The following is a 25692-nucleotide window of genomic DNA, read 5'->3' on the forward strand; positions in this document are numbered from 1 at the left end:
TAGCCAGAGAAATTAGGCAAGGAAAAGAAATAAAGGGCATCCCTCCAAATTGGAAAGGAAGAAGTAAAATTATCTCTGTTCACAGATCATTATATGTAGAAAACCCTAAAGATTCCACAGAAAAACTATTAAAACTAATAAATGAATTCAGCTAAGTAGCAGGACACAAAGTCAATACACAAAAACCAGTTGCATTTCTATACACTAACAATAAACAAACTGAAAAGGAAGTTAAGAAAACAATTCAGAGGCCAGCCCTGTGGCTGAGTGGTTAAGTTCGTGTTCCACTTTGGCAGCCCAGGGTTTCGCGGGCTCGGATCCTGGGTGCGGACATGGCACCACTCGTCAGGCCATGCTGAGGCAGTGTCCCACATAGCACAACCAGAGGCACTCACAACTAGAATATGCAGCTATGTACTGGGGGCTTGGGGGAGAATAAAAAAAAAAGAGAGAGAGATCTTGTCAAGATGGCAGCGTAAGCAGACTCTGAATTCATCTCCTCCCACGAACACAACCAGGTTACAACTATTTTTGGAAAAATTACCCTGGATAGAAAACTGAAAACTGGATAAAAAGAACCCCCACAACAAAGGACAGTCCTGACTAAGGTGGAAGAGGCAGAAATTCCTGCTGGAGAGGAAAAAAGCCACCTTTGGGAGCAGCGGAGCTACTCAGTTGGCCAGGCAGGAGATACCCTAAGGTACGCAGCCCTCCCTGGAGGAGTGAGGTCTGGAGCGGGGTCTGAGACTGCCAACAGCATCCTTCAGACTCAGCACAGAGATAAGGGTCTTACCGTCTGGCTTCACTGGCTATTAACTGCAGTGAGGATACCCCCAGAAAAGCTATCGCCCCAAAGCCCAAAAGACCCAGGTCTTAAAGGGCTCATGCACAAACTCATTCATTGCAGCAACCTAAAATCACCAGAGAGAAGGCTGACAGTCCTTTGGTGAAACAAGACTCCCCTGGTGGGCTCTGGGGGCATCTTGGTGAGAGGAGGGACCTCTCCAGAGACTGAGACACTGGTGGGGGCCATTGTTCTGACCTGGTCCAGGCGTGCTGACACAGACCCTGGTGGGCGCCATTGAGCTTCTTCCCTTGGCCTGTTAGCCCAGGGGTCTGCCACAGCCACTAGAGCACAGATTTAATCCAGTTCAGCCAGGGCAGGCAGCCAGCCCTAGGAACTAAGGACATGCTAAGGACGGGCTCCACCCAACAGCAAGCCCTCAGGCTACTTTTTGGTGTGCATTGACTGGGTGCCTTGATCCTCTACAGGCAGGCAAGGGTGTCCGCCTCTGTGCAGCAGGGCCTGTATGAGTACCAGGTGAACTGTGGGGGGCATTGGTGGAGAGGTGGGAGCCTCTGCAGTGTGGCGTCAGGGCGCGCTCCAGGGGGTTGGGAAGTATGCACAGACCAGGACTGTGTTGACAGTGTGTGTGGTCCCGTGGTGGGTGAGGCTTATCAGCAGCAGAAGACCTGTGTTTCACAAATAGCCATAAAAAGGATCAGCCCCACCTTCCAAAGCCTGAAACAATTGAGTGCTCTCCCTGCCTAGGGCCAGCCCTACCCAACTGCACTCCTAAGAGAACTGAGAACAGCCTTGTGGGCCTGATGCCTATCGCAACTGTAAGTCCCTGAGACTAGCAACCAGCTACAATGGGTACTAACCCAATTAAGAGGAAAACTGCAATAGGAGTGTGCTGATAGACTTTATAGCAAACAGTGCCGAGGCTCCCCAAACTGGATTTACAAACAGCTGGCCAGCAGTAAGAGCAGCTCTGCCACAGCAGAAGGACACAAGTAGCCCACAAAGGGGTCACCCCTGGATCATTTCGACTGGTAACGAGAGGGAAGCACACTGCTGGGCCTCATAAGGCAACTCATACATAAGGCCACTTCTCCATGATCAGGAGACACAGCTGACTCACCTACTACATAGAAATAAGCACAGAGAAAGAGGAATAATGAGGAAACAAAGGAATACTTTCCAAGGAAGGGAACAGGACAAAACCCCAGAAAAAGGACTAAATGAAACAGAAATAAGTAACCTACTCAACAAAGAGTTCAAACAAAATATCATAAGCATGCTCACAGATATTGGGAAAAGACTGGATGAACACAGGGAGCTCATCAGCAAAGAAGTGGAAAGTATAAAAAAGAACCAATCAGAAATGAAGAATACAATACTGGAAATCAAAAATTCACTAGAGGGACTCAATAGAAGAGTAGAGGATGCAGAATGATCAGAGAGCTAGACAAAAGACTAGAGGATATCACCCAAGCTGAACAGAAAAAAGAGAAAAGAATTAGACAGAATGAGAACAGTCTAAGGGAACTCTGGGACAACATCAAGCATGCCAACATTCGGTATATAGGTGTCCCAGAAGAAGAGAGAGACAAACGGGAAGAAAATTTATTTGAAGAAATAAAAGATGAAAATTTTCCTAACCTAAGGAAGGAAACAGACATCCAAGTACAGGAAGCACAGAGAGCTCCAAACAAGATAAGCCCAAAGAGGCCCACACCAAGACATATTATAATTAAAATGTCCAAAATTAAAGATAAAGAGAGAATCCTAAAAGCAGCAAGAGAAAGGCCACAAGTGACATACAAAAGAAAGCCCATAAGGCTATCAGCAGACTTCTCAGCCAAGACCCTACAGGTGAGAAGAGAATGGCATGATGTATTTAAAGAGCTAAAAGGAAAAAACCTACAGCCAAGAATACTCTACCCATCAAGGTTGTCATTCAGAATGGAAGGAGAGATAAAGAGCTTCCCAGACAAGCAAAAATTAGAGTTTATCATCAAGAAACCAGTTCTACAAGAAATGCTGAAGGGACTTATTTAAGTGGGAAAGTGATGACCACAAATAGAGATTAAAAAAATTATCAAAAAAAATAACAGCCAATAAAATCACTTGTAAAAGTAAAAATATAGTACAGGTGGCAGATCAACTACCTGTGAAGATAATATGAAGGTTAAAAGACAAATGTACTAAAATCACCTATTTCACTGATAAGAGGGTAATGGATAGACACACACTAAACAAGAGACTATGATTTCAAAAACAAAATGTGGGAGGAGGGGAGTGGAAAAGTAGAGCTTTTAGAAAGAGGTCAAGCTAAAGAGTCTATCAACTCTATATAAACTGTTATATATATAGAATATTGAATAGGATCCTCATGGTAACCACAAATCAGAAACCTATAATAAGTAAGCAAAAAGTTAAGACAAAAGAAATCAAACATATTACTAAAGAAAGCCATCAAACCACAAGGGAAGAGAGCAAGAGAAAAAGAAAGGAACAAAGAAGAACTACTAAAACACCCAGAAAAAAAGTAACAAAATGGCAATAAATATGTATTTATCAATAGCTACTTTAAACGTCAATGGACTAAATGCTCCACTCAAATGCCACAGGGTGGCCATTTAGATAAAAATACAACACTCATGTATTTGCTGCATACAAGAGACACACTTCAGACCTAAAGACACTCACAAACTGAAAGTGAAAGGATGGAAAAAGATATTCCATGCAAATGGAAAAAAAAAGAAAGCGGAGGTAGCAATACTTATATATCAGACAAAATAGACTTTAAAACAAAATCTGTAACAAGAGACAAAGACGGGCACTACATAATGATAAAGGGAACAATCCAACAAGAAAACATAACACTTGTAAATATCTATGCACCCAACATAGGAGCACCTACATATATAAAGCAATTATTAACAGACATAAAAGGAAAAATAGACAGTAACAGAATAATAGTAGGGGACTTTAACACTCCACTTATACAAAAGGATAGATCATCCAAACAGAAGATCAATAAGGAAACACTGGCCTTAAAGGACACAGTAGACCAGATGGACTTAGTAGATATATATAGAACATTCCATCCAAAAACCACAGGATACACATTCTTTTCAAATGCACATGGAACATTCTCCAGAATTGATCACATATTAGGCCACAAAACAAGTGTCAATAAATTTAAGAAGACAGAAATAGTACCATGCATCTTTTCTGACCACAAAGGTATGAAACTAGAAATCAACTACAGAAAGAAAACTTGAAAAGCCACAAAAATGTGGAGATTAAACAAAATGCTACTGAACAATGATAGGAGAAATCAATGGACAAATCAAAAAATTCCTGGAGACAAATGAAAATGAAAATATGACATGCCAAAATCTGTGGGATACAGAAAAAGCAGTTCTAAGAGGAAAGTTTATAGCAATTCAGGCCTACTTCAACAAACAAGAAAAATCCCAAATAGAAAATCTAAAAGCACATCTAAAAGTACTGGAAAAAGAACAAATAAAGCCCAAAATCAGCAGAAGGAAGGAAATACTAAAAATCACAGCAGAAATAAACAAAGTAGAGACTAAAAAAAAATAGAAAAAATTAATAAAACCAAATGCTGATTCTTTGAAAAGATAAACAAAATTGACAAACCCTTAGCTAGACTCACCAAGAAAAAAAGAGAGAAGGCTCAAATAAATAAAATCAGAAATGAAAGAGGAGAGATCACAACAGACACCTCAGAAACACAAAAGATAATAAGAGAATACTATGAAAATCTATATGCCAACAAACTGGATAATCTAGAAGAAATGGATCAATTCTTAGAAACATACAACCTTCCAAAAGTGGACCAAGAAGAAGTAGAGAATTTGAATAGACTAATCACCCGTAAGGAGGTCGAAACAGCGATCAAAAACCTCCCAAAAAATAAAAGTCCAGGACCAGATGGCTTCCATGGTGAATTCTACCAAACATTCAAAGAAGACTTAATACCTATCCTTCTCAAACTCTTCCAAAAAATTGAAGAGGAGGGGAGGCTTCCTAACTCATTCTACGAAGCCAACATTATCCTGATACCAAAATCAGACAAGAACAACACAAAAAAAGAAAATTACAGGCCAATATCACTGATGAACATTGATACAAATATCCTCAACAAAATACTAGCAAATCAAATACAACAATACATTATAAAGATCATACATCATGATCAAGTGGGTTTCATTCCAGGGATGCAGGGATGGTTCAACATCCACAAATCTACCAACATGATACACCACATTAACAAAATGAGAATAAAAATCACATGATCATCTCAAGAGATGCAGAAAGCATTTGACAAGATACGCATCCATTTATGATAAAAACTCTAAATAAAATGGGTATAGAAGGAAAATACCTCAACATAGTAAAGGCCATATATGACAAACCCACAGCAAATATCATTCTCAATAGAGAAAAACTGAAAGCTATCCTTGTAAGAACAGGAACCAGACAAGGATGCCCACTGTCACCACTCTTATTTAACACAGTATTGGAAGTCCTAGCTAGCAATCAGGCAAGAAAATCACGCAAGAAAAAGAAATAAAAGGGGTCCATATTGGAAAAGAAGAAGTGAAACTGTCACTTTTTGCAGACGACATGATTTCATATATAGAAAACCCTAAAGAATCCACTGAAAAACTTTTAGAAAAAATAAATGAATACAGTCAAGTCAGAGGATACAAAATCAACATACAAAAGTCGGTTGCGTTTCTATACACTAACAATGAAGTCGCAGAAAGAGAAATTAAGAATACAATCCCATTTACAATTGCAACAAAAAGAAGAAAATACATAGGAATAAACTTAACCAAAGAGGTGAAAGACATATACACTGAAAACTGTAAAACATTGTTGAAAGAAACTGAAGAAGACACAAAGAAATGGAAAGATATTCCGTGCTCTTGGACTGGAAGAATTAACATTGTTAAAATGTCCATACTTCTTAAAGCAATCTATAGATTCAATGCGATCCCTATCAAAGTTCCAACAACATTTTTCACGAAAACAGAACAAAGAATCCTAAAATTTATATGGAACAACAAAAGACCCAGAATAGCCAAAGGATTCCTGAGAAAAAAGAACAAAGCTGGAGGTATCACATTCCCTGATTTCAAAACATGCTACAAAGCCATAGTAACCAAAAGAGCATGGTACTGGCACAAAAACAGACACACAGATCAGTGTAACAGAATCGAGTGCCCAGAAAGAAACCCATACATTTATGGACAGCTAATATTTGACAAGGGAGCCAAGAGCATACAATGGAGAAAGGAGAGCCTCTTCAATAAATGGTGCTGGGAAAACTGGACAGCCACATGCAAAAGAATGAAAGTAGACAATTATCATACACCATGCACAAAAATCAACTCAAAATGGATTAAAGACTTGAATGTAAAGCCCGAAACCATGAAACTTCTAGAAGAAAACATAGGCAGTATGCTCTTCAACATTGGTCTTAGTAGCATGTTTTCAAGTACCATGTCTGACTGGGCAAGGGAAACAAAAGAAAAAATGAACAAATGGGACTACATCAAACTAAAAAGCTGCTGCACAGCAAAGGAAACGATCAACAAAACAAAAAGACAACCTAACAACTGGGACAAAATATTTTCAAACTATATATCAGATAAGGGGTTAATATCCAAAATATACAAAGAACTCATACATCTCAACAACAAGAAAACCAACAACTCAATTAAAAAATGAGCAAAAGATGTGAACAGAGATTTCACCGAAGAAGATATACAGATGGCCAACAGGCATATGAAAAGATGCTCAACATCATTAGCTATCAGGGAAATGCAAATCAAAACTACAATGAGGTATCACCTCACTCTGGTCAGAATGGCTATAATTAACAAGACAGGAAACAACAAATGTTGGAGAGGATGTGGGGAGAGGGGAACCCTTGTACTCTGCTGGTGGGAGTGCAAACTGGTGCAGCCACTATGGAAAGCAGTATGGAGATTCCTCAGAATTTTAGGAATAGATCTAGCATATGATCCAGAAAATAAGGAATAGATCTACCATATGATACAGCTATCCCACTGCTGGGTATTTATCCAAAGAACTTGAAAACGCATAGGCATACAGATACCTGCACCCCTATGTTCATTGCAACATTATTCACAATAGCCAAGACTTGGAAGCAACCTAGGTGCCCATTAAGGGATGAATGGATAAAGAAGATGTGGTATATATACACAATGGAATATTACTCAGCCATAAGAAATGATGAAATCCGGCCATTTGCAACAACATGGATGGACCTTGAGGGTATTATGCTGAGTGAAATAAGTCAGAGGGAGAAAGTCAAATACCATATGATTTCACTCATAAGTAGAAGATAAAAACAACGACAAACAAACACATAGTAATGGAGATTGGATCAGTGGTTACCATAGGAGAAGCGGGGGAGGGCAAACGGGATGATTAGGCTCACATGTGAGTGGCTGGACTATAATTAGTTTGTGGGTAGTGAACATGATGTAATCTGCACAGAATTCGAAATATATTACGATGTACATCTGAAAGCTATATAATGTTATAATCCAATGTTACTGCAATTAAAAAATAATAAATAATTAAAAAATAAGATTGGCAACAGTTGTTAGCTCAGGTGCCAATCTTTTAAAAAAAAAGAAAACAATTCAATTTACAATAGCATCAAAAAAATACTTAGGAATTAACTTAGCCAAGGAGGTAAAGAACTTATACAATGAAAACTATAAGACATTTCTACATAAAATTAAAGAAGACATAAATAAATGGAAATACATTCCATGTTCATGGATTGGAAGACTGAATATTGTTAAGATGCCAATACCACCCAAAGCAATCTACAAATTTAATGCAATCCCTATCAAAATCCCAATGATGATTTTGCAGAAATAGAAAAATTCATCCTGAAATTCATATGGAATCTCTGAATAGCCAAAACAATTCTGTAAAAGAAGAACAAAGCTAGAGGACTCACATTACCTGATTTCAAAACTTACCACACAGGTACTATAATAAAACCAGTGTGGTACTGGCATAAAGAGAGACATACAGAGCAATGGAACAGAATAGAGAACCCACAGGGCCAGCCCGGTGGTGCAGTGGTTAAGTTCACACATTCCGCTTCTCAGTGGCCCGGGGTTCACCGGTTTGGATCCTGGGTGCAGACATGGCACTGCTTAGCAAAAGCCATGCTGTTGTAGGCATCCCACATATAAAAAAACAGAGGAAGATGGGCATGGATGTTAGCTCAGGGCCAATCTTCCTCAGCAAAAAGAGGAAGATTGGCAGTAGTTAGCTCGGGCTAATCTTCCTCAAAAAAACAAACAAACAAAAAGAATAGAGAACCCACAAATAAACTCCTGCATATATGGTTAAATGATCTTTGATAAGGGTGCCAAGACCATTCAATGGGGAAAAGACAGTCTTCTCAACAAATGATGCTGGGAAAACTGCATATCACATGCAAAAGAATGAAGTTGGACCTTTACCTTATATCATATATAAAAATTAACTCAAATGGATCCACGATCTAAATCTAAGACCTAAAACTTATATAAACTCCTAGAAGAAAACACAGGGGAAAATCTTCATGACATTGGATTGGGCAATAGGAGAGAAAAACTGAGGTTTTTTTTCCTTTTAGTATGGCTATTGGGTACTTATTCAACCAAAAAAGTAGAGGATGTGAAATTCAGAGATTAAGAGCAATTGATATTGTAAAGATCTAGTTTTGTAAGCCAAATAAACTCACTACATGATGTGCCCGCCAGAAAAGAGTTAATTTAAACATTGGCTGCATTAAGGAAACAGAATCTACAACAGTGCTGTCCAGTAGAACTTCCTGTGATAATGGAAATGTTCTCTATCTGTGCTGTCCAATAAAGTAGCCATTAGCCACATGTGGCTACAAAGACCTGATATATCTAGTATGACTGAGGGTCTAAATTTATAATTTTGTTTAATTTTAATTAATTTAAATTTAAATAGCCATGTGTGGCTAGTTGCTACCATATTGGATAGTGTATGTTTAAAAGATTTAGAACATGAAAGGTATATATAACTGTTGATTAGATCACATCTGGAGTATTGTGTTCATTTCCAGTTAGCATACTTACAAACTGGACGTGACATCCAGGAAGTGATCATATTACAAACGATGTTAGAATGAACTGAGGGAGAGTTGTCAAGTAAAAGATTTAGATGTTGCCATATGGCAGAACTAGCAGCCTTGGAAATTACTGGAAAATATGTATCAATTCTATATGAGGAAGAATTTTGTGCCCCAGCTTTGTAAAAATATAATCATCATCATCATCATCATCATCATCATCATCCCCTCCTACATAGGTATTCCAGAAGAGGCTGAATGACTTCTCATCCAAGAAGTCCTGTGTCAGGCAGATTAGTCTATAACAACAGTTGGCAAACTATGCCTGTGGGCCAAATCCAACTAGCCACATATTTTTGTAAATAAAGTTTTTTCAGAACACAGCCACTTCCATTCATTTATAAATCGTCTATGGCTGCTTTCACACTAGAACAGCAGAATAAAGTAAGTGTGATAGAGACTTTATGGCTTACAAAGCCTAAAATATTTACTACCTGGCCTTTTACAGAAAATGTTTACTGACCTCTGGTCTAAAATAGTGGTTCTCAGAACCACCTGGAGAACTAATAAAGAATACAGAGGTCTGGGCTTGTTGTAGTAAGGTAGGACCTGACCTCTATATTTTTATCAAGTTCCCTAGTGATTATTTTTTACAACAGTTTTATTGAGGTATAATTCACATACCATACAAGTCATCCATTTAAAGTATACAATTCAATGGTTTTTAGTATATTCACAGAGTTGTGCAACCATCACCCAATCAACTTTAGAACATTTTCATCATACCAAAAAGAAACCCCATATCCATTAGCAGTCACTCCCCATTTTCCCCCAACTCTCACAGCCCTAGGCAACCATTAATCTACTTTCCGTCTCTATAAATGTGTCTGTTCTGGAAATACGACATAAACGGGATGAAACAATATGTGGTCTTTATGACAGGCTTCTTTCACTTAGCATAATGTTTTTAAGGTTCATCCATGTTACAGCATGTATCAGTACTCTGTTTCTTTTTATCGCCAAATAATATTCCATGGTATGGGTATACTACATTTTGTTTATCCATTCGTCAGTTGATAGACATTTTGGTTGTTTCCACATTTGAGTATTAAGGATAATGCTGCTATGAACATTCATATACAAGTGTTTGTATGGACATACATCTACTCTTTAACTCAGGAGTGGAATTGCTGGGTCATATAGTAACTCTCTATTTAACTTATTGAGGAAGTAACAGACTGTTACCAAAGTGGCTGAACCATTTTACATTCCCATCAGCGGTGTAAAAGAGTTACAATTTCTCCACATCCTTGCCAATATTCGTTATTATCTTTTTTTAACCCTCCTTTATTTATTTATTTATTTTTTAAAGATTTTATCTTTCCTTTTTCTCCCCCAAAGCCCCCTGGTACATAGTTGTGTATTTTTAGTTGTGGGTCCTTCTAGTTGTGGCATGGGGGACACTGCCTCAGCATGGCTTGATGAGTGGTGCCATGTCCGCACCCAGGATTCGAACTGGCAAAACTCTGGGCTGCTGAAGCAGAGCGCGCGAACTTAACCACTCAGCCGCAGAGCCAGCCCCGTTATTATCTTTTTGATTATAGCCATTCTAGTGGGTGTGAAGTGGTTTCTCATTGTGGATTTGATTTTCATTTCCTTGATGGCTAATGATGTTGAGCATTTTTTCAAGTGCTTGTTCTCCAGTAATTCTGATGCACACTGAAGTTTGAGAACCACTAAGAGGTCTGTAATACTTTAAGGTCCTTTTTCACATTAATGATCCCATGAAGGTAGAGCCAGAGGAGTATTATCACTTGCAGAATGGCACTTGCTCATGCATTCCTGTTCCACATGACATGGGCCTGCAGGTTAACCTAGTTTAATTCTTGTTTTATAAAGCCCTATCTTATTCCTTTTTTGTTTGATTTATTTTTAAAATTTTTAATATAAATTTTTAAGTTAACTTGACTATTGATTGTGTAAATCATCAAGCAAGCAGTTCCATTTTCTAATTTGATTGGCACAATGGCAAATATTGTGCTCTGTGAATACAGATGGATATATATACATATATATATAAATGGAAACTTGAGAAAAATGTTAGTCTTTAGAGAAAAGAAAATCGATTCTTCTGTACCTATCATGATCCATCAGCAGTTTAGCAATGTTCAGACAGACATCTAAAGACGCGTCAAGATGTAGTGTTTCCATGACAGCTAACAAAGAGAAAAAGTGAAATAATCATATCAGTTTCATTTTGGAGGAAGCTTAAAAGCTTAGCTATTTTCAATAATTTTCCTCTGTTCAAAATCTACTTTCTAAATGTTTGTAATATACCATGACTTGCCTCACAATTTATCAAAATCTTTTTATAAAGTAATAATATCCAATGAAAGAGAGAGTGCAGTGAAACAGGCACTTCTATATGGATGACAAAATAACCTGGTACGATCCCTTTGAAAAGCAGTTTAGCAATATTATATGCTAAGAACACAGTGGTTAAAAGCTTGGGATCTGAAGTCAGATGGACCTATATTTGAAACCACTTGCCACTTGTATGGCCATAGACAAGTTATTTAGTTTTTCTGCATCTTAGTTTTGTCTTCTGTAAAATGGGGAATATATCACCAGTCTCTTAGGGTTGTTGAGAGGGTTACATGAGATAATGTATGTAAATTACATAGCAAAGCACCTAACACTTAATAGGTATTCAATATATGACAGCTGCTATTATTATTATTCCCTTTAATTCAGAAATTATACTTCTGAAAAATCATCTGAAATAAATATGGAAAAATATTTATGAACAAAGATATTAAAAGCAGTGTAGATTATTATAATAATAAAAAGGAAATATACTCTGAGTGTCCACTATAGAGTAGTGATAAACTATTATGCAACCATTAAAATTGTTGAATATGAAACAACATAAAAAATGGATATGCACTAATATGAAAAACGTTTATAAGATTAGTAAGTGAAAAATCAGAAAACAAATGCTGTGTGTACTATATGGTCACAATTCTATAAAACAAGTAAGTTAAACTAAGATAAAAACATTACTGAAAATAAATCATCAAATTGCTAAAAAGTGATTGTGTTTAGATTAATTATTTATTCAACAAACAACTAATGAGTGTATTCTCTGTGCCAGGAAGAGTGCTTGGTGTTGGGAGTTCAGCAGTGGACAAACACACACAAAAATCCCTGCTGTCAAGGAACTTATACTCCAGTGGATGATGAGACTATGGATACTTTTAGTATTTTCCAAATATTTCCTTAATGAGTATGTGCTACCCTTTCATAATTAAAAAATTTGTAAATTTTTTAATTTCTACATTTTCTACCACAAAAAATATCAGTGAAATTCTAATGCCAGCAGTTAGGTTGACCATTCTGAGTAAAGTACTTTCACTAGGAAAGAAACGAACAGACTATAAAAATGCAAGTTTCATACATTCTCTACAACAAAATAAAAGATAATTTTATTATTTTAAACTATAGAAAACTTGGATTCAGGAAGTCTCCTAATTTGTAATCTGACACTACAACTTAAAAATTACTCTGAATATCAAGAGTATCTAGACGGAATGACATAAAAACAATCTAGGAGTAAAGAAGAATAATTTTATTTTAAACTCTGCTTCTTATCTACATTTTGATAAAGACTACAATGGGGAATTCTAGTCCAAAATTAATCAACCTCAAATTAGGTGACTCCAACAATCTCTCTGGTCTTCCCATATTGTATTAGTTTGAGTAAGCCTCTTCCTTTAATTGGTTAATTGGGTTGTTTATTCTCCTAGTGCAAATAAGTAGAGTTGTCTTCCTCATTCCCAACATTTTCCAACCTGTGTATACTGAGATGATAGTTATCTAGAGATGCAAGATCCTCTATACATTTCAGCTTCTGAGGTCTCATTAATTGGCTAAGATTCTAGAGGTCACAGAGAGTTTCAGCAGTACTAAATTAGCACTAAACTTAGAGCTACTTCCAAATTTGATTATTGTCCAAGTTATTACAAAATGTTATTATTTATTGGATAATCAGTTATTATACTAACATATAATTTTATATAGTAAAAGTAACGCAGCTCTATAATGCAACTATATTTTTATATAGTACAAAAATTAAAACATGTACACATTAAAAGAACTTAGAGTAAACTATTTTTATGACTAAACATAATTGAAATACTGTTAAGGGGCCAGTGTACCTAGATTTTTTTTGCCTCACTTTATATGGTAGTAATAACAGTAATAATAATGACTACAATAATAGGTAACGTATTTCACATTATGCATCAGGCATGGTGCTAAATGCTTTACATAGATTTTCTCATAGGATTCTCAGAACAACACAATGAAGCAGACATTATTATTATATCTCTTTTAAAGACAAAGAAATTGAAGCATAGAAAAGTTAAGTGACTTGCCAAATGACCCACAGCTATATATCAGCTGTTTACTTTGTGATGTGTTCATTCTAGTCCATGAAGAATTTTGAAAAACAAATAGCAATGTTTACACAAGTAATTATAAAAAGCAGAGAACTACAAAGGCTTTTTCCATGGATAGGTAATCTTTCTTCATGGTAGTAGACAACTTCAGAAAAGTTGGACAGCTGCAATTCTCTGCTAGACTAAAAAAATCTGATAGCTTTTATTTAGCTCTTTTTTTACCACCTATGAAATTTGCTACTAGTCTCTCTTCTTTCTCTTTCCCTTTCTGACTGACAATCTTCTCCCTTTCCTACGTGATCAATTTTCTTCTCAGTCACATCAAATTATACCTTTTGTTAGTATACTACAAGAGATGTTATATGCAACAAATTGGTGGCGATGTTTCAAAATTGTGTGCTCTTCACACACAGAGACGATACCTTCAAGGAGTTCTTTATTAGCTATTTCACCCTTCAAGAGGATTTTCATCTTTAAGAAAAGCCCAGCTGGATGTGAATGTTCCTGTTTTAAACAAAGAAATCACAATAATATTAAAACTGTGAATGTAAAAGACAATTTTGAAGTAATTGCCTGTTTCATTCAACCACAGCAGGCATGACTCATGATCAAAGGAAACTAAAATTATAAAAGATCAGATCATAACATCCGGTCTATCCTTGAGGATATTTTCTGACATTGTATTCAATCTCAATGAAATAACAGAAGGAAAAGAACATATAAACATTTCCATTAAGTGGCAATCATTTAATGGCAAGGTCATTACTTAAACTGTGCGAATGTAAGGCCATATTCTTGTCTTGGTAAGCAAAATCCCAAATATCAGGTTTGTTTTCTTTTGAGCTTTTAATAACAACTAAGGTCCTTTGCAAACAATAATCGAATGAAATAAAAAACGTATTGTCTTTCCTAAAGGATATGCCTGTCCTATTTACTATAGTCTGGTTTTTCCAAGTCCTTGTAAGCTGGCCCTTAGCCTTCTGTGATCTCTTGCCTGGTTCCACTTTTGCCTGACAGGGTACTTCTTTAAACAGCTGGCTAAGATCAAAAGTGCAGTCCATGCCCACAGGATAGAACTTTTCTCTCTACAAAGCCAATTAGCCTCTATATGAACATTATTCTCATTAGCTGCAAACTCTGCAAATAATTATAGTCATTCATGTGTGACATGCCTTAAAAATGGAAAGTTAGGGAAAGTAAGCACTGGTATTAAAAGGGTTTACAAATATAGATGACATCCATACGAAAAATAAACTAAGGTTGCAAATTTTAATTTATTGCATTACCACCTTTCCTAATGGGCATGTTGAAATATGTCTTGGGTTCAATTTGCTTTTACCTGCAGAGATGTAAGGTCTCCCAGATCTTGACAGGATCTGTTTTCCTTGAATCTACTATACTCACACAAGTTAACATTCTGTTTTTCTCTTTGATTTCATACCAAACAACTCCAGAGAATGGACAACACTTTGCTTTCATTGTATCATCATCTATTCACTTCTATAAACATTTGCACTGTGTTTTCCATCCTTACTGTATCTTGAATTACACTTTCAAAAGTCATGACTGAGTTCCTGTTAAACCCATCAGCTTACTCCCTACCATCAATATCCTTGTCTTCTCTGTAATTTTTCTCACTGTTGTTTCTCACTCTTTTTCCTTACATTTTTGTTTGTTCGTTTTTTTCTTTTTCTTTTTACCAAATGGTTATTGGGAAACAGGATCCAGGTACAACAAATTTTCAACGCTAGTATTATGAATCCTGTTTTTCAGATGAGGATCCTGAGGCCCAGATGGAGTAATTTACCCATGGTCACATAATTGGTAAGTGGTAGAGTTGAAATTTGAATTCAGATTTCTCTGACTCTAAAGGCCATAATCCTTCCACTATAGTATGCTGCCTCCCTTGAAGCTCTTTCTACCCTTGGTCTGCCTATTGTTACACTGTCCAGTTCTCCTACAAGCTCCAAAGATAACATCTCCATTTTTTTAGTGTGAAGTGTATCATTCATTCATACACACACACACACACACAATTATATAAAACATATATGTATAGTTTACAAAATAATGATAAAACAAACACCCATGTACTCACCACTTGGGTTAAGAAACATAACACTATCACCACATTAGAGGCTTCCTATGTACTCTTGCCAATTTGCATCCTTCTCACTTCCCCACAGACGTAAACACCACCCTGAATTTTGTGCAGTAATTCCCTTGCTCTTCTTTATAGATACTCAATATATTTTTTAGTGTTTCCTGCATTTGAATGCCATTTAAACAAAATCATAATGTTAGAAATGCAGGCCCCACACCAAACCTACTGAATCAGAAACTCTGGGGGTGGGGCCCAGCAAATTGCGTGTGTGTGTGTGTGTCTGTTTTGTTTCAGGAAATGTGTAAAATCATTATTATTGATTTGCATTATGAAAAGTTTACATTTCAACGTAAATTCTAGTACCTGTTTAGTAAGGTAATAAAAAAGGAAATTGTGTTTTATCAGGCACTCTAGATAATATTTATGCATAATAAAGTTTGAGAATGCCAACTGTATAGTGTTCTATTATATGACTATATCACAATTTATTTACCGGTTCTACTTTGGACATTTGAGATGTTTTCAACCCAATTTCTATCATGAACAATCCTGACATCAACTTTCTGTACACTTCTAGTGTACAAATGCAAGAACTTTTTTCTAAAGTATATACCTAGGAGTGAAGTTGCTTGGTGGTTGGATATGGTTAAGTTCAACTTCATCAAGTAATGTCAAACTGTTATCCAAAGTAGTAGTATCAACACTCAAAAATGTAGGAATAGAGGGGAACTTCCTCAATCTGATAAAAGGCATCTACGAAAAATCCACAGCTAATACCATATTTGATGGTGAAATGCTGAAATCTTTCCCTTATGATCAGGAACAACACAAGGATGTCTGCTCTTGCCACTTCTGTACAACATTGTAATGGACGTTTCTTGCCAGGCAATTAGGAAAGAAAAAGAGATAAAAGGCATGCAGATTGGAAGGAAACTATCTCTATTTGCAGATGACATGATCTTGTATACAGAAAATCCCAAGGAATCCAATAAAAATTATTAAAGCTAAAAAAAAATGAATTCAGCAAGTTTACAACATTAATATTTTAAAAATTAACTGTATTTCCAGATACTAGCAATGAGCAATCCAAAAGTAAAGTTAAGACAATAATTCCTTTTATAATAGCATCAAAAAGAATAAAATACATAGAAATAAATTTTTAAAAAGAGGGGTAGGACTTGTAAACTGAAAATTACAAACACTGTTGAAAGAAATTAAAGAAGACCTAAATAAATGGAAACACATCCCATGTTCCTGGATTGGAAGACTAAATATTGTTAAGATGGCAATAATCCCCAAACTGATCTACAGATTCAATGCAATCCCTATCAAATTCCCAGGTAGCTTCCTTGCATAAACTGACTAGTTGATCCCAAAATTCATATGAAAACACAAGAGATCTAGAATAGCCAAAACAATCTTGAAAAAGAAGGAAGTCATAGGACGTATGCTTCCAATTCCAAAGTGGTATGCCACTTTACACTGACATCAGTTGTGCATGAGAATTCCCAGTCTTCCACATCCTTGTCAACACTTGGAATTATCAGACATTTAAGGTTTTGCCAATCTGGTGGCTATTTTACTTTCTTTGGTGTATTCTTTTTATCCTCCTAGCCCTTTACTGTGAGTCCTTCCTAAGGTTCAGCTCCTATAAAACTAAATATTCCTTTTCCTACATTCTCCCCTTCAGGAATCTTATCCACTTTCCAGGTTTCAAATATCCTCTCTTGGGTAAGAAAATTTGTTGCAAGACCTTTTTTTGGGTAACAACTTTATTGGGTTATAATTCACATATCATATAATTCACCCATTTAAAGCACACAACACAATGGCTTTTAGAATACACACAAAGTTGTTTAACTATCACCTCAATCAGTTTTAGAATATTTTCATCATCACAAACAGAAACCTTCTACCATTTAGTACTCATTTTTTATTCCCCTCAGTGCCAGTTACCCCAAGCCCTAGGCAACCACTATTCCACTTTTTGTCTCTATATATTTGCCTATTTTAGACATCTCATATAAACAGAATGATACAATATGTGTTCTTCTGTGGCTGGTTTCCTTCAATTAGTATAATGTTTCCAAAGTTCATTAATGTGTAGCATATATTAGCACTTCACTCATGTTTATGGCTGAATAAGGATATACCACATTTTGTATATCCATTCATCAGTTTATGGACATTTGGGTTGTTTCCATTTTTTGGCTATTGTAAATAGTGTTGCTACGAACATTCATGCACTAGTTTTTGTGTGGACACGTTTTCAATTCTCTTGAGTATATACCTAGGAGTAAAAGTGCTGGGTCATGTGGTAACTCTACGTTTAACTTTTTGAGGAACTGCCAAAATGTTTTTCAAAGTGGCTGCACCATTTTACATTCCCACCAGCAGTGTATAAAAGTCCTAATTATTCCACATTCACATCAACAATTGTTTTTGTCCATCTTTTTGTTATAGTCATCCTAGTGGGCGTAAAGTGGTTCCACATGGTGTTTTTAGTTTGCGTTTCTCTGATAACTAATGATGTTGGGCATCTTTCTATGTGCTCATTGGCCATTGGTATATCTTCTTTGGAGACATGTCTATTCAGATCCTTTGCTCCTTTTTAATTGGGTTGTCTGTCTTCTTATTATTGAGTAGTAAGAGGTTTTTTAATTTATATACCCTGGATACTAGATACTTATCAAATATATAATTTGCAAATATTTTCTCTCATTCTTTGGGAGGATCCCATGGGTTGTATTTTCACTTTCTTGATGGTTTCATTTGAAGCAAAAATTTTTAATTTTCATGAAGCCCAATTTCATCTAATTTTCTGTTTTTGATTGTGCTTTGGTGTCCTATCTAAGCACCCAAGACTTTCCCAATTTCATTGTACCAATAAATTTCAAAAATAACTTTGTGGAACAACATAAGCCTACCAAGTTTTTATTTATCCTCAAAAAAGAATATTTTTGCATTCCCACCAACAGTGTATGAGGGTTTCTTTTTCTCCATAACCTCTCCAACATTTATCACTTTTTTTTTTGGATATTTTTGCCATTCTAACAGGTGCAAGGTGATATCTTAGTGTAGTTTTGATTCGCAAACTATCATAATCTTAATAAAAAGTTTTCTAAAAAAAGACTATTTTTGAATACTACTATCAGTTTCAGTTCCAGTCGAGGTGGAGTGTGACAACTATAGCCCATATCCTCCACTAATTACAACTAAAAAGTCTGAACAAGATATACAAAGAACAATCTGAGGACTCTGGAAAGTGAACAAAAGCAGAAAGATTATAGTGAGGCATCAAAACATGGAGAAGTGAACTGGATGGGAGTGGTGAGTGTCCTGGGTTTTTTTCTCTTTTATCTAACGCTACAGAAAGTTTATCTTCTGCCTAATCTCTGAATGAAGCAAAAAAAAAAAAAAAAAAAAAAAAGATTGTCTGGATGATTTTTCTTTGGCCTGGAGAATTTTTAACAGGCTCTGCCTTCATGAAGATATGGAGTTCAAATTTATACTACTCATGTCGTCCAAAAACTGCCAAGCTGAAAAATCAAAATAAAAATAGCCAAAAGAGTGATACCTCTTCGACATCTGGCGAAGGCAAATAGAAAGCTTCTCTGTAGGGCCATGCCCTCAATCCAGGTTGTACAGGATTCTAAAGGAGTAACACTAAAGACAAACTAACAATCCAAAATTACAAAGCACAGGAGGAAATATTTCATACTGAGCAAGATTCAGAAGTACTACGAACAGCAGGATCACATTGTTTCCAAGTAACTTGGCTGTATCTCATAATAAAGCTCAACAAGATCTATAGCATTATAAAGATATCCAGCACCCAACAATGTAAAACTCACAATATTTGGCATCCAATGAAAGACTATGAGACCAGCAAAGAGGCAGAAAAACATGATCCATAATGGGGAGATAATCAATTGAAACTGACCCAAAACTGACACAGATGTTAGAATTAGCAGAGAAAAAAGAGTAAGTATAACTATATTTCATATGCTTAAAAAGTTAATCAGAGACATAGAAAATGTAAAAATGGCCCAAATCAAATCTCTAGAGGTAAAAATTGCAAAATCTGAGATGAAAACCATGTGAGATGGTGTCAGTCCATTGGGGTTGCTATAACAAAAATGGCATAAACTGGGTGGCTGATAAATGATAAGTTCTGGACACTGGGAAGTCCAAGATCATGGTACCAGCAGATTCAGTGTCTGGTGAGAGCCCACTGCCTCAAAGATGGCTGTCTTCTCACTGTAACCTCAGATGGCAGAAGGCGTGAGAGAGTTTTCTCTGAGGCATCTTATATAAGGGCACTAATCCCAATCATGAAGATTCCACCCTTATGATATAATCACTTCCAAAGGCCTCATCTCCTAATACCACCACCTTGGTAGTTAGGATTTCAACATATGAATTTTGGGGGGACATGAATATTCAGTCTATAGCAGATGGGATTAACAAAAGATTAGACACTGCAGAACAAAAATTGATGAACTTAAAGTAATAGCAATAGAAAACAGTCCAAAATAAAACAAAGGAAAAATCCTTTTAAATGAAAACAGCATAAGTGAACTGCGGGACAACTTAAAACAGCCTAACTTATGAGTAATTAGAGTCCTGGGGGGCAAGCAGAAAAAAAAAATTTGAAAAAATACTGGAACTTTCCAAACATAATGAAAATAAATATCCCAGAGATCTGAGAAGCTCAAAGAGCCCCAAGCACAAGAAACAAAGAAAATTGCTTCAAAGTACATCATCATCGAATTGCTCAAAACCAGGCATAAAGAGAAAATCCAAAAATCAGCCAGAGAAAAAAAGACATGTTACATAAAAAAGAACAAAAATAAAGATTGCATCATATTTCTCATCAGAGATAATACAATGTGAAGACTATGGACCAACACCTTTAAAATTCTCAAAGAAAAAGAAAGCTGTCCATTTCAAATTCTTCACCCAGAAAAAAACCATTCAAAAACAAAGGGTATACCTCATACCCATTAGTATACCTACTATCAAAAAAACCCAGAAAATAACAAATATTGGCAAGGATGTGAAGAAATTGGAACACTTGTACACTGTTGATGGAAATGTAAAATGGTGTAGCTGCTATGGAAAACAATATAGTGGCTTCTGAAAAAAATTAAAAATAGAATTACCATATAATCCAGCAATTCCACTTCTGGATTTATACCCAAAAGAACTGAAAGCAGCAAATCAGATATTTGTATACTCACATTCACAGCAGCATTATTCACAATAGCCAAAGATGAAAACAACCCACATGTCCATCAATGGATGAATGGATAAACAAAATGTGGTATATACATACAATGGAATATTATTCAGCCTTAAAAAGGAAAGAAATTCTGACACATTATGACATGGATGAACCTTGAGGACATTTTGCTATGTGAAATATGTCAGTCACAAAAGGACAAATACTGTTTGACTCACTTACATGAGGTATGTACAGTAGTCAAATTCCTGGAGACAGAAAGTAGAAGGGTGGTTACTAGGAAATGGGGGGAAGGAGGAATGGGGAGTTACTATTTAATGAGTACAGAATTTACATTTTGTAAGATGAAGAGTCCTGTAGATGGATGCTGGTGACAGTTGCACACTATGAATGTACTTAATACCACTGAAATGTACACTTAAAAATCATTAAGATGGTAAATTCTATGTTATGAAAAATTTAAAAATAAGAAAACAGGAATGGCTATGTTAATATCAGATAAAGTAGACTGTAGAGAAAAAAATTACTAGGAACAGAGAGACACATCATATAATGAGAAAAGGGTCAATCTACCAGGAAGAAATAATAACTCTAAATGCATATGAACCAAAGAAAAGAGCTGAAAAATACTTGAAGTAAAAATTTGTGGAGGGCACCAGCCCAGTGACATAGTAGTTGAGTTCGCATGCTCCACTTTGGTGGTCTGGGGATCGTGGGTTCGGATCCTGGGCACGGTCCTACACACCCCTTATTGAGCCATGCTGTGGCAGCATCTCACATACAAAATAGAGGAAGATTGGCAAGAGATGTTGGCTCAGGGCCAATCTTCCTCAGTCCCCCTCAAAAAGTTAAAAATTTATAGAACTAAAAGGGGAAATAAACAAACCCACAATTATAGTTAGAGACTTCAATACCCCTACCTCAAAAATTCATAGAATAACTAAACAAAAACTCAGCAAAGATATAGAAGAACTCAACAATATCATCAATCATCAGGATCTAATTGACATTTTTAGAACACTCCACCCAAAAAGAGCCGAATACACATTTTTTTTTCAAGCGTCCACAGAACATTTACCAAAATATACTATATCCTGGGCCATAAAACAAACCTTGTTAAGAAGATAAAAGACAGCTTACAGACTGGGAGAAAATATTTGCAAACTACATATGTGACAAAGAAGTCTTATTTGGAATATACAAGCAACTCTCAAACTCAACAGTAAAAAGTTGAACAATCCAATTTTAAAATTTTAAAAGGACAAGAGATATGAAGAGACATTTCACCAAAGAGGAGCACATGCAAAGGTGTTCAACATTATCAGCCATTAGGAAAGTATGAATTAATACCTATTAGAATTAATAGGTTTTAAATACCTATTAGAATAGCTAAAATATAAAAACAATGACAACACCAAATGCTAGCAAGAATGGAGAGAAACTGGAAATCTCATACATTGTTGGTGGGAATGCAAAATGGTACAGCCACTCTGGAAAACAGTTTGGCAATTTCTTAAAAACTAAATAGTTCAACAATTACACATCTATGCATTTATCCCAGGAAAATGAGAACTTATGTCCACACAAAAAACTATACACAAATATTCATAGCAGCTTTATTTATAATAGCCAAACCTGAAAACAATCAAAATTTCCTTTAATAGGTGAATAGTTAAACAAACCATGATACTATTCATATCATGCACTACTCAGCAATGAAAGAAACCAACTATTGATACACACAAAAACTTGGATGGATTTCAAGGGTATTATGCTAAGTGAAAAAAGTCAATCTCGGGCTGGCCCCATGGCCAAGTGGTTAAGTTTGCGTGCTCTGCTTCAGCAGCCCAGGGTTTTTGTCGGTTTGGATCCTGGGCGCATCAAGCCATGCTGAGGTGGCGTCCCACATAGCAGGACCAGAAGGACCTACAACTAGAATATAAAACTATGTAATGGGGGGCTTTGGGGAGAAGAAGAAAGAAAAAGAAAAGATTGGCAACAGATATTAGCTCAGGTGCCAATCTTCAAAAAAAAAAAAAGCCAATCTCAAAAGATCACAAACTGTATGATTCCACTTATATAATATTCTTGGAATGACAAAATTATAGAGATAAAGAAGGGAATAGTGATTGCAAGGGCTTAGAGATGGTGGGGGTGGAGCAGGTATAGGTGTGAATATAAAGGGGTAGCATGAGGGAAATTGTTGTGTAATGGAATAGTTCTGTATCTTATTGTAGTGGTAGTTATATGAATCTATATATGGGATAAAATGACACAGAACTATACACATACTGTACCAATGACAATTTGCTGTTTTTGATATATTATAGTAATGTAGCAGGTAACCATTAGAGGAAACTTGGTGAAGGATACATGGGACTTCTTTGTACTATTTTTTGGGGGGGGCATTAGAATTTTGTTCTGAATCCTAACCATTATTGCTTTTATTCTATTTTATTTACTTTTCTCTGTATACTATTTTTGCAACTTCCTGTGAATCTATACGTACTTCAAAATAAAATTTTTTTAAAAAAATAATGTGAAATAAAGACATTTTCAAACATACAAATGTTGAAATAAGTCATCCCCAGTACACCAGCATTAATAGAAATGTTAAAAGATGTCTGTGATGATTAATTTTATGTGTCAACTTGACTGGGCCATAGAGAACCCAGATATTTTGTCAAACATTATTCTGGGTCTTTCTGTGAGAGTGTTCTGAATGAGATTGACATTTAAATCAGTAGACTGAGTAAAGCAGATTGCCCTTCATAATGTGGGTGGGCTGCATCTAATCAGTTCAAGGCCTGAGCAGAACAAAAAGGCTAACTTTCCCCTGAGTAAGAGAGAACTCTTTCTGACTGATGGCTTTTGAACTGAGACATTGGCTTTTTCCCGCCTTCAGACAAGAACTGAAACTGGCTCTTTTTGGGTTTCAAGCCTGCTGGCCTTCGGACTGAAATCTTATCATTGGCTCCCCTGGTTTTCAGGCCTTTGGACTCAGACTGGAACTACACCATCAGCTCTCCTGAGTCTCTAGTTTGCCAACTCACCTTGCAGATCTTGAGACTCACCAGCCTCCATAACTGCATGAGCCAATTCCTTATAATAAATCTGTGTGTGTGTGTTTGTGTATATATGTATATATACACACACACACACACACATATATCTACATATCCTATTGGTTCTGTTTCTCTGGAGAACCCTAACACAATGTTCTTCAAGCAGAAGAAAAATAACATAAGATGGAAATTTGGACGTATACAAAGGAATAAAGATCATTTGAAATGGTAACTACATGTAAAAGTATATACAATTTTTTCTTATTATTTACATCTCTTTTAAAAGAAAATTTATGATTTAAACAAAAATAATAAAATAGTATTGTGGATTGTATAACATATGTAAAAGTAAAATGCATGACAAAGATAGCATAAAGGCCAGGCTGGGAGCTATGAAAGTATACTATTATGACATATGAAGGTAGATCAAGATAAAATATATAGTATAAACCCTAAAGAAACCACTAATAATCCAACAAAAGAAATAAAATCAAATCTTAAAAATTACTCAAATAGTATGTGATGTGACAAGACCTCTCTAATTACTCTTCCTTTTCAAAATTTCCTCAGCTAGTCTCACTGTTTATTCCTCCAGATCATCCTTAGAACCTTTTCATAATATTCCAATATAAATTCTTCAGGAAGTTGGAATAAAAATTACACTAGACTCATAAATTATTTTGAAAAAAATTACTCAAATAATCCAAAGGAGGCAGAAAAAGAAAAAAGGGGGAGTAAAGCACAGATGGGACAAATAGAAAATAAATAACAAAATGATAGACTCAAACTTAACCATGTCAATAAACACATCAAATGTAAATATTCTAAACACCCCAATTAAAAGGCAGAGGTTGACAGATTGCATTAAATAAAGAAATAAACAGGAAGAAGGATGAAACAAGATACACAATGCTAACACTAGTTAAAGAAAACCTTAAGTAACTATATTAATAAAAGACAAAGTGGACTTAAGAGCAAATGTGGTATATCCATACAATGAGATACTACTCAACAATAAGGGAATAAACTATGCATACACATAACAACGTGAATGAATCTCAGAATAATTATGCTGAGTGAAAGAAGCCATACAAAACAAGAGTAGATTCCCTATGATCCCATTTGTATATGTCTCTAGAAAGTGCAAACTAATCTATGGTGACAGAAAGCATATCAGTTGTTATTTAAGGAAGAGTGGGGGAGAGGAGTGACAAAAGAGCATGAGGAAACTTTGAGTAGTGATGTATATATTCACTATCCTGATTGTGGTGGTTGTTTCACAGGTACATACATATGTCAAGACTCATCAAATTTTATACTTTAAATATGTGCAGTTTACTGTATGTCAATTACACCTCAATAAAACTGTTAAAAGATAATTAAGAAGAGTAATGAATTACAAATTAATGAAAAATAGGAATACATAAATCCATATTGATAATAAATGAATGTCAATAAGTCAATAAATAAATAAATATTCAATAAATGGGAGAAGGGAGAGCTCTTGCTTATAGTAGAATGTTGAGTGTCAACTGGTAAATGTGGAGGGAGTGCTAAAGTTCAAAAATGACCATTTGGCAGCCATCATAATTAAAAGATTGGCTCAAGTAAGAATGCTAATCTAAAGGAAAATTTTAATTGAGAAGTAGGGTATATACATAATTTTTAAGTCTCCCCACCAACTGTTTACTGGTTGCAAGAGAAAAATAGTAAATATACAGCAAAAAACTGGACAACACCTTTGACCAGGTAATCAATATTAACATCACCAATGAGCAGGTGGACATGATGGGCCTCCAGAATGATAGCTTGATAAAGGACACAATACCACTTATGTAGTATGTCTTCCAGTCACGAA

The 25692-nt window shown here is 35.8% G+C and overlaps 1 protein-coding gene across 1 annotated transcript in view; it reads right to left on the minus strand.

Annotated features, from left to right (window-relative positions):
- Positions 1-25692, minus strand: part of TEX11 (testis expressed 11) — a 371261-nt gene that overhangs the window by 179362 nt on the left and 166207 nt on the right. The window contains exons 12-13 of the mRNA XM_044764084.2: positions 13843-13924; positions 11098-11176 (exon numbers count right to left, since the gene is read on the minus strand). Of these exons, the coding sequence (XP_044620019.1) occupies positions 11098-11176; positions 13843-13924 (161 nt within the window). The remainder of the gene's footprint in view (positions 1-11097; positions 11177-13842; positions 13925-25692) is intronic.

This window comes from Equus asinus, chromosome X (genome assembly GCF_041296235.1).
Source record: "Equus asinus isolate D_3611 breed Donkey chromosome X, EquAss-T2T_v2, whole genome shotgun sequence".
Taxonomy (NCBI): Eukaryota; Metazoa; Chordata; class Mammalia; order Perissodactyla; family Equidae; genus Equus; species Equus asinus.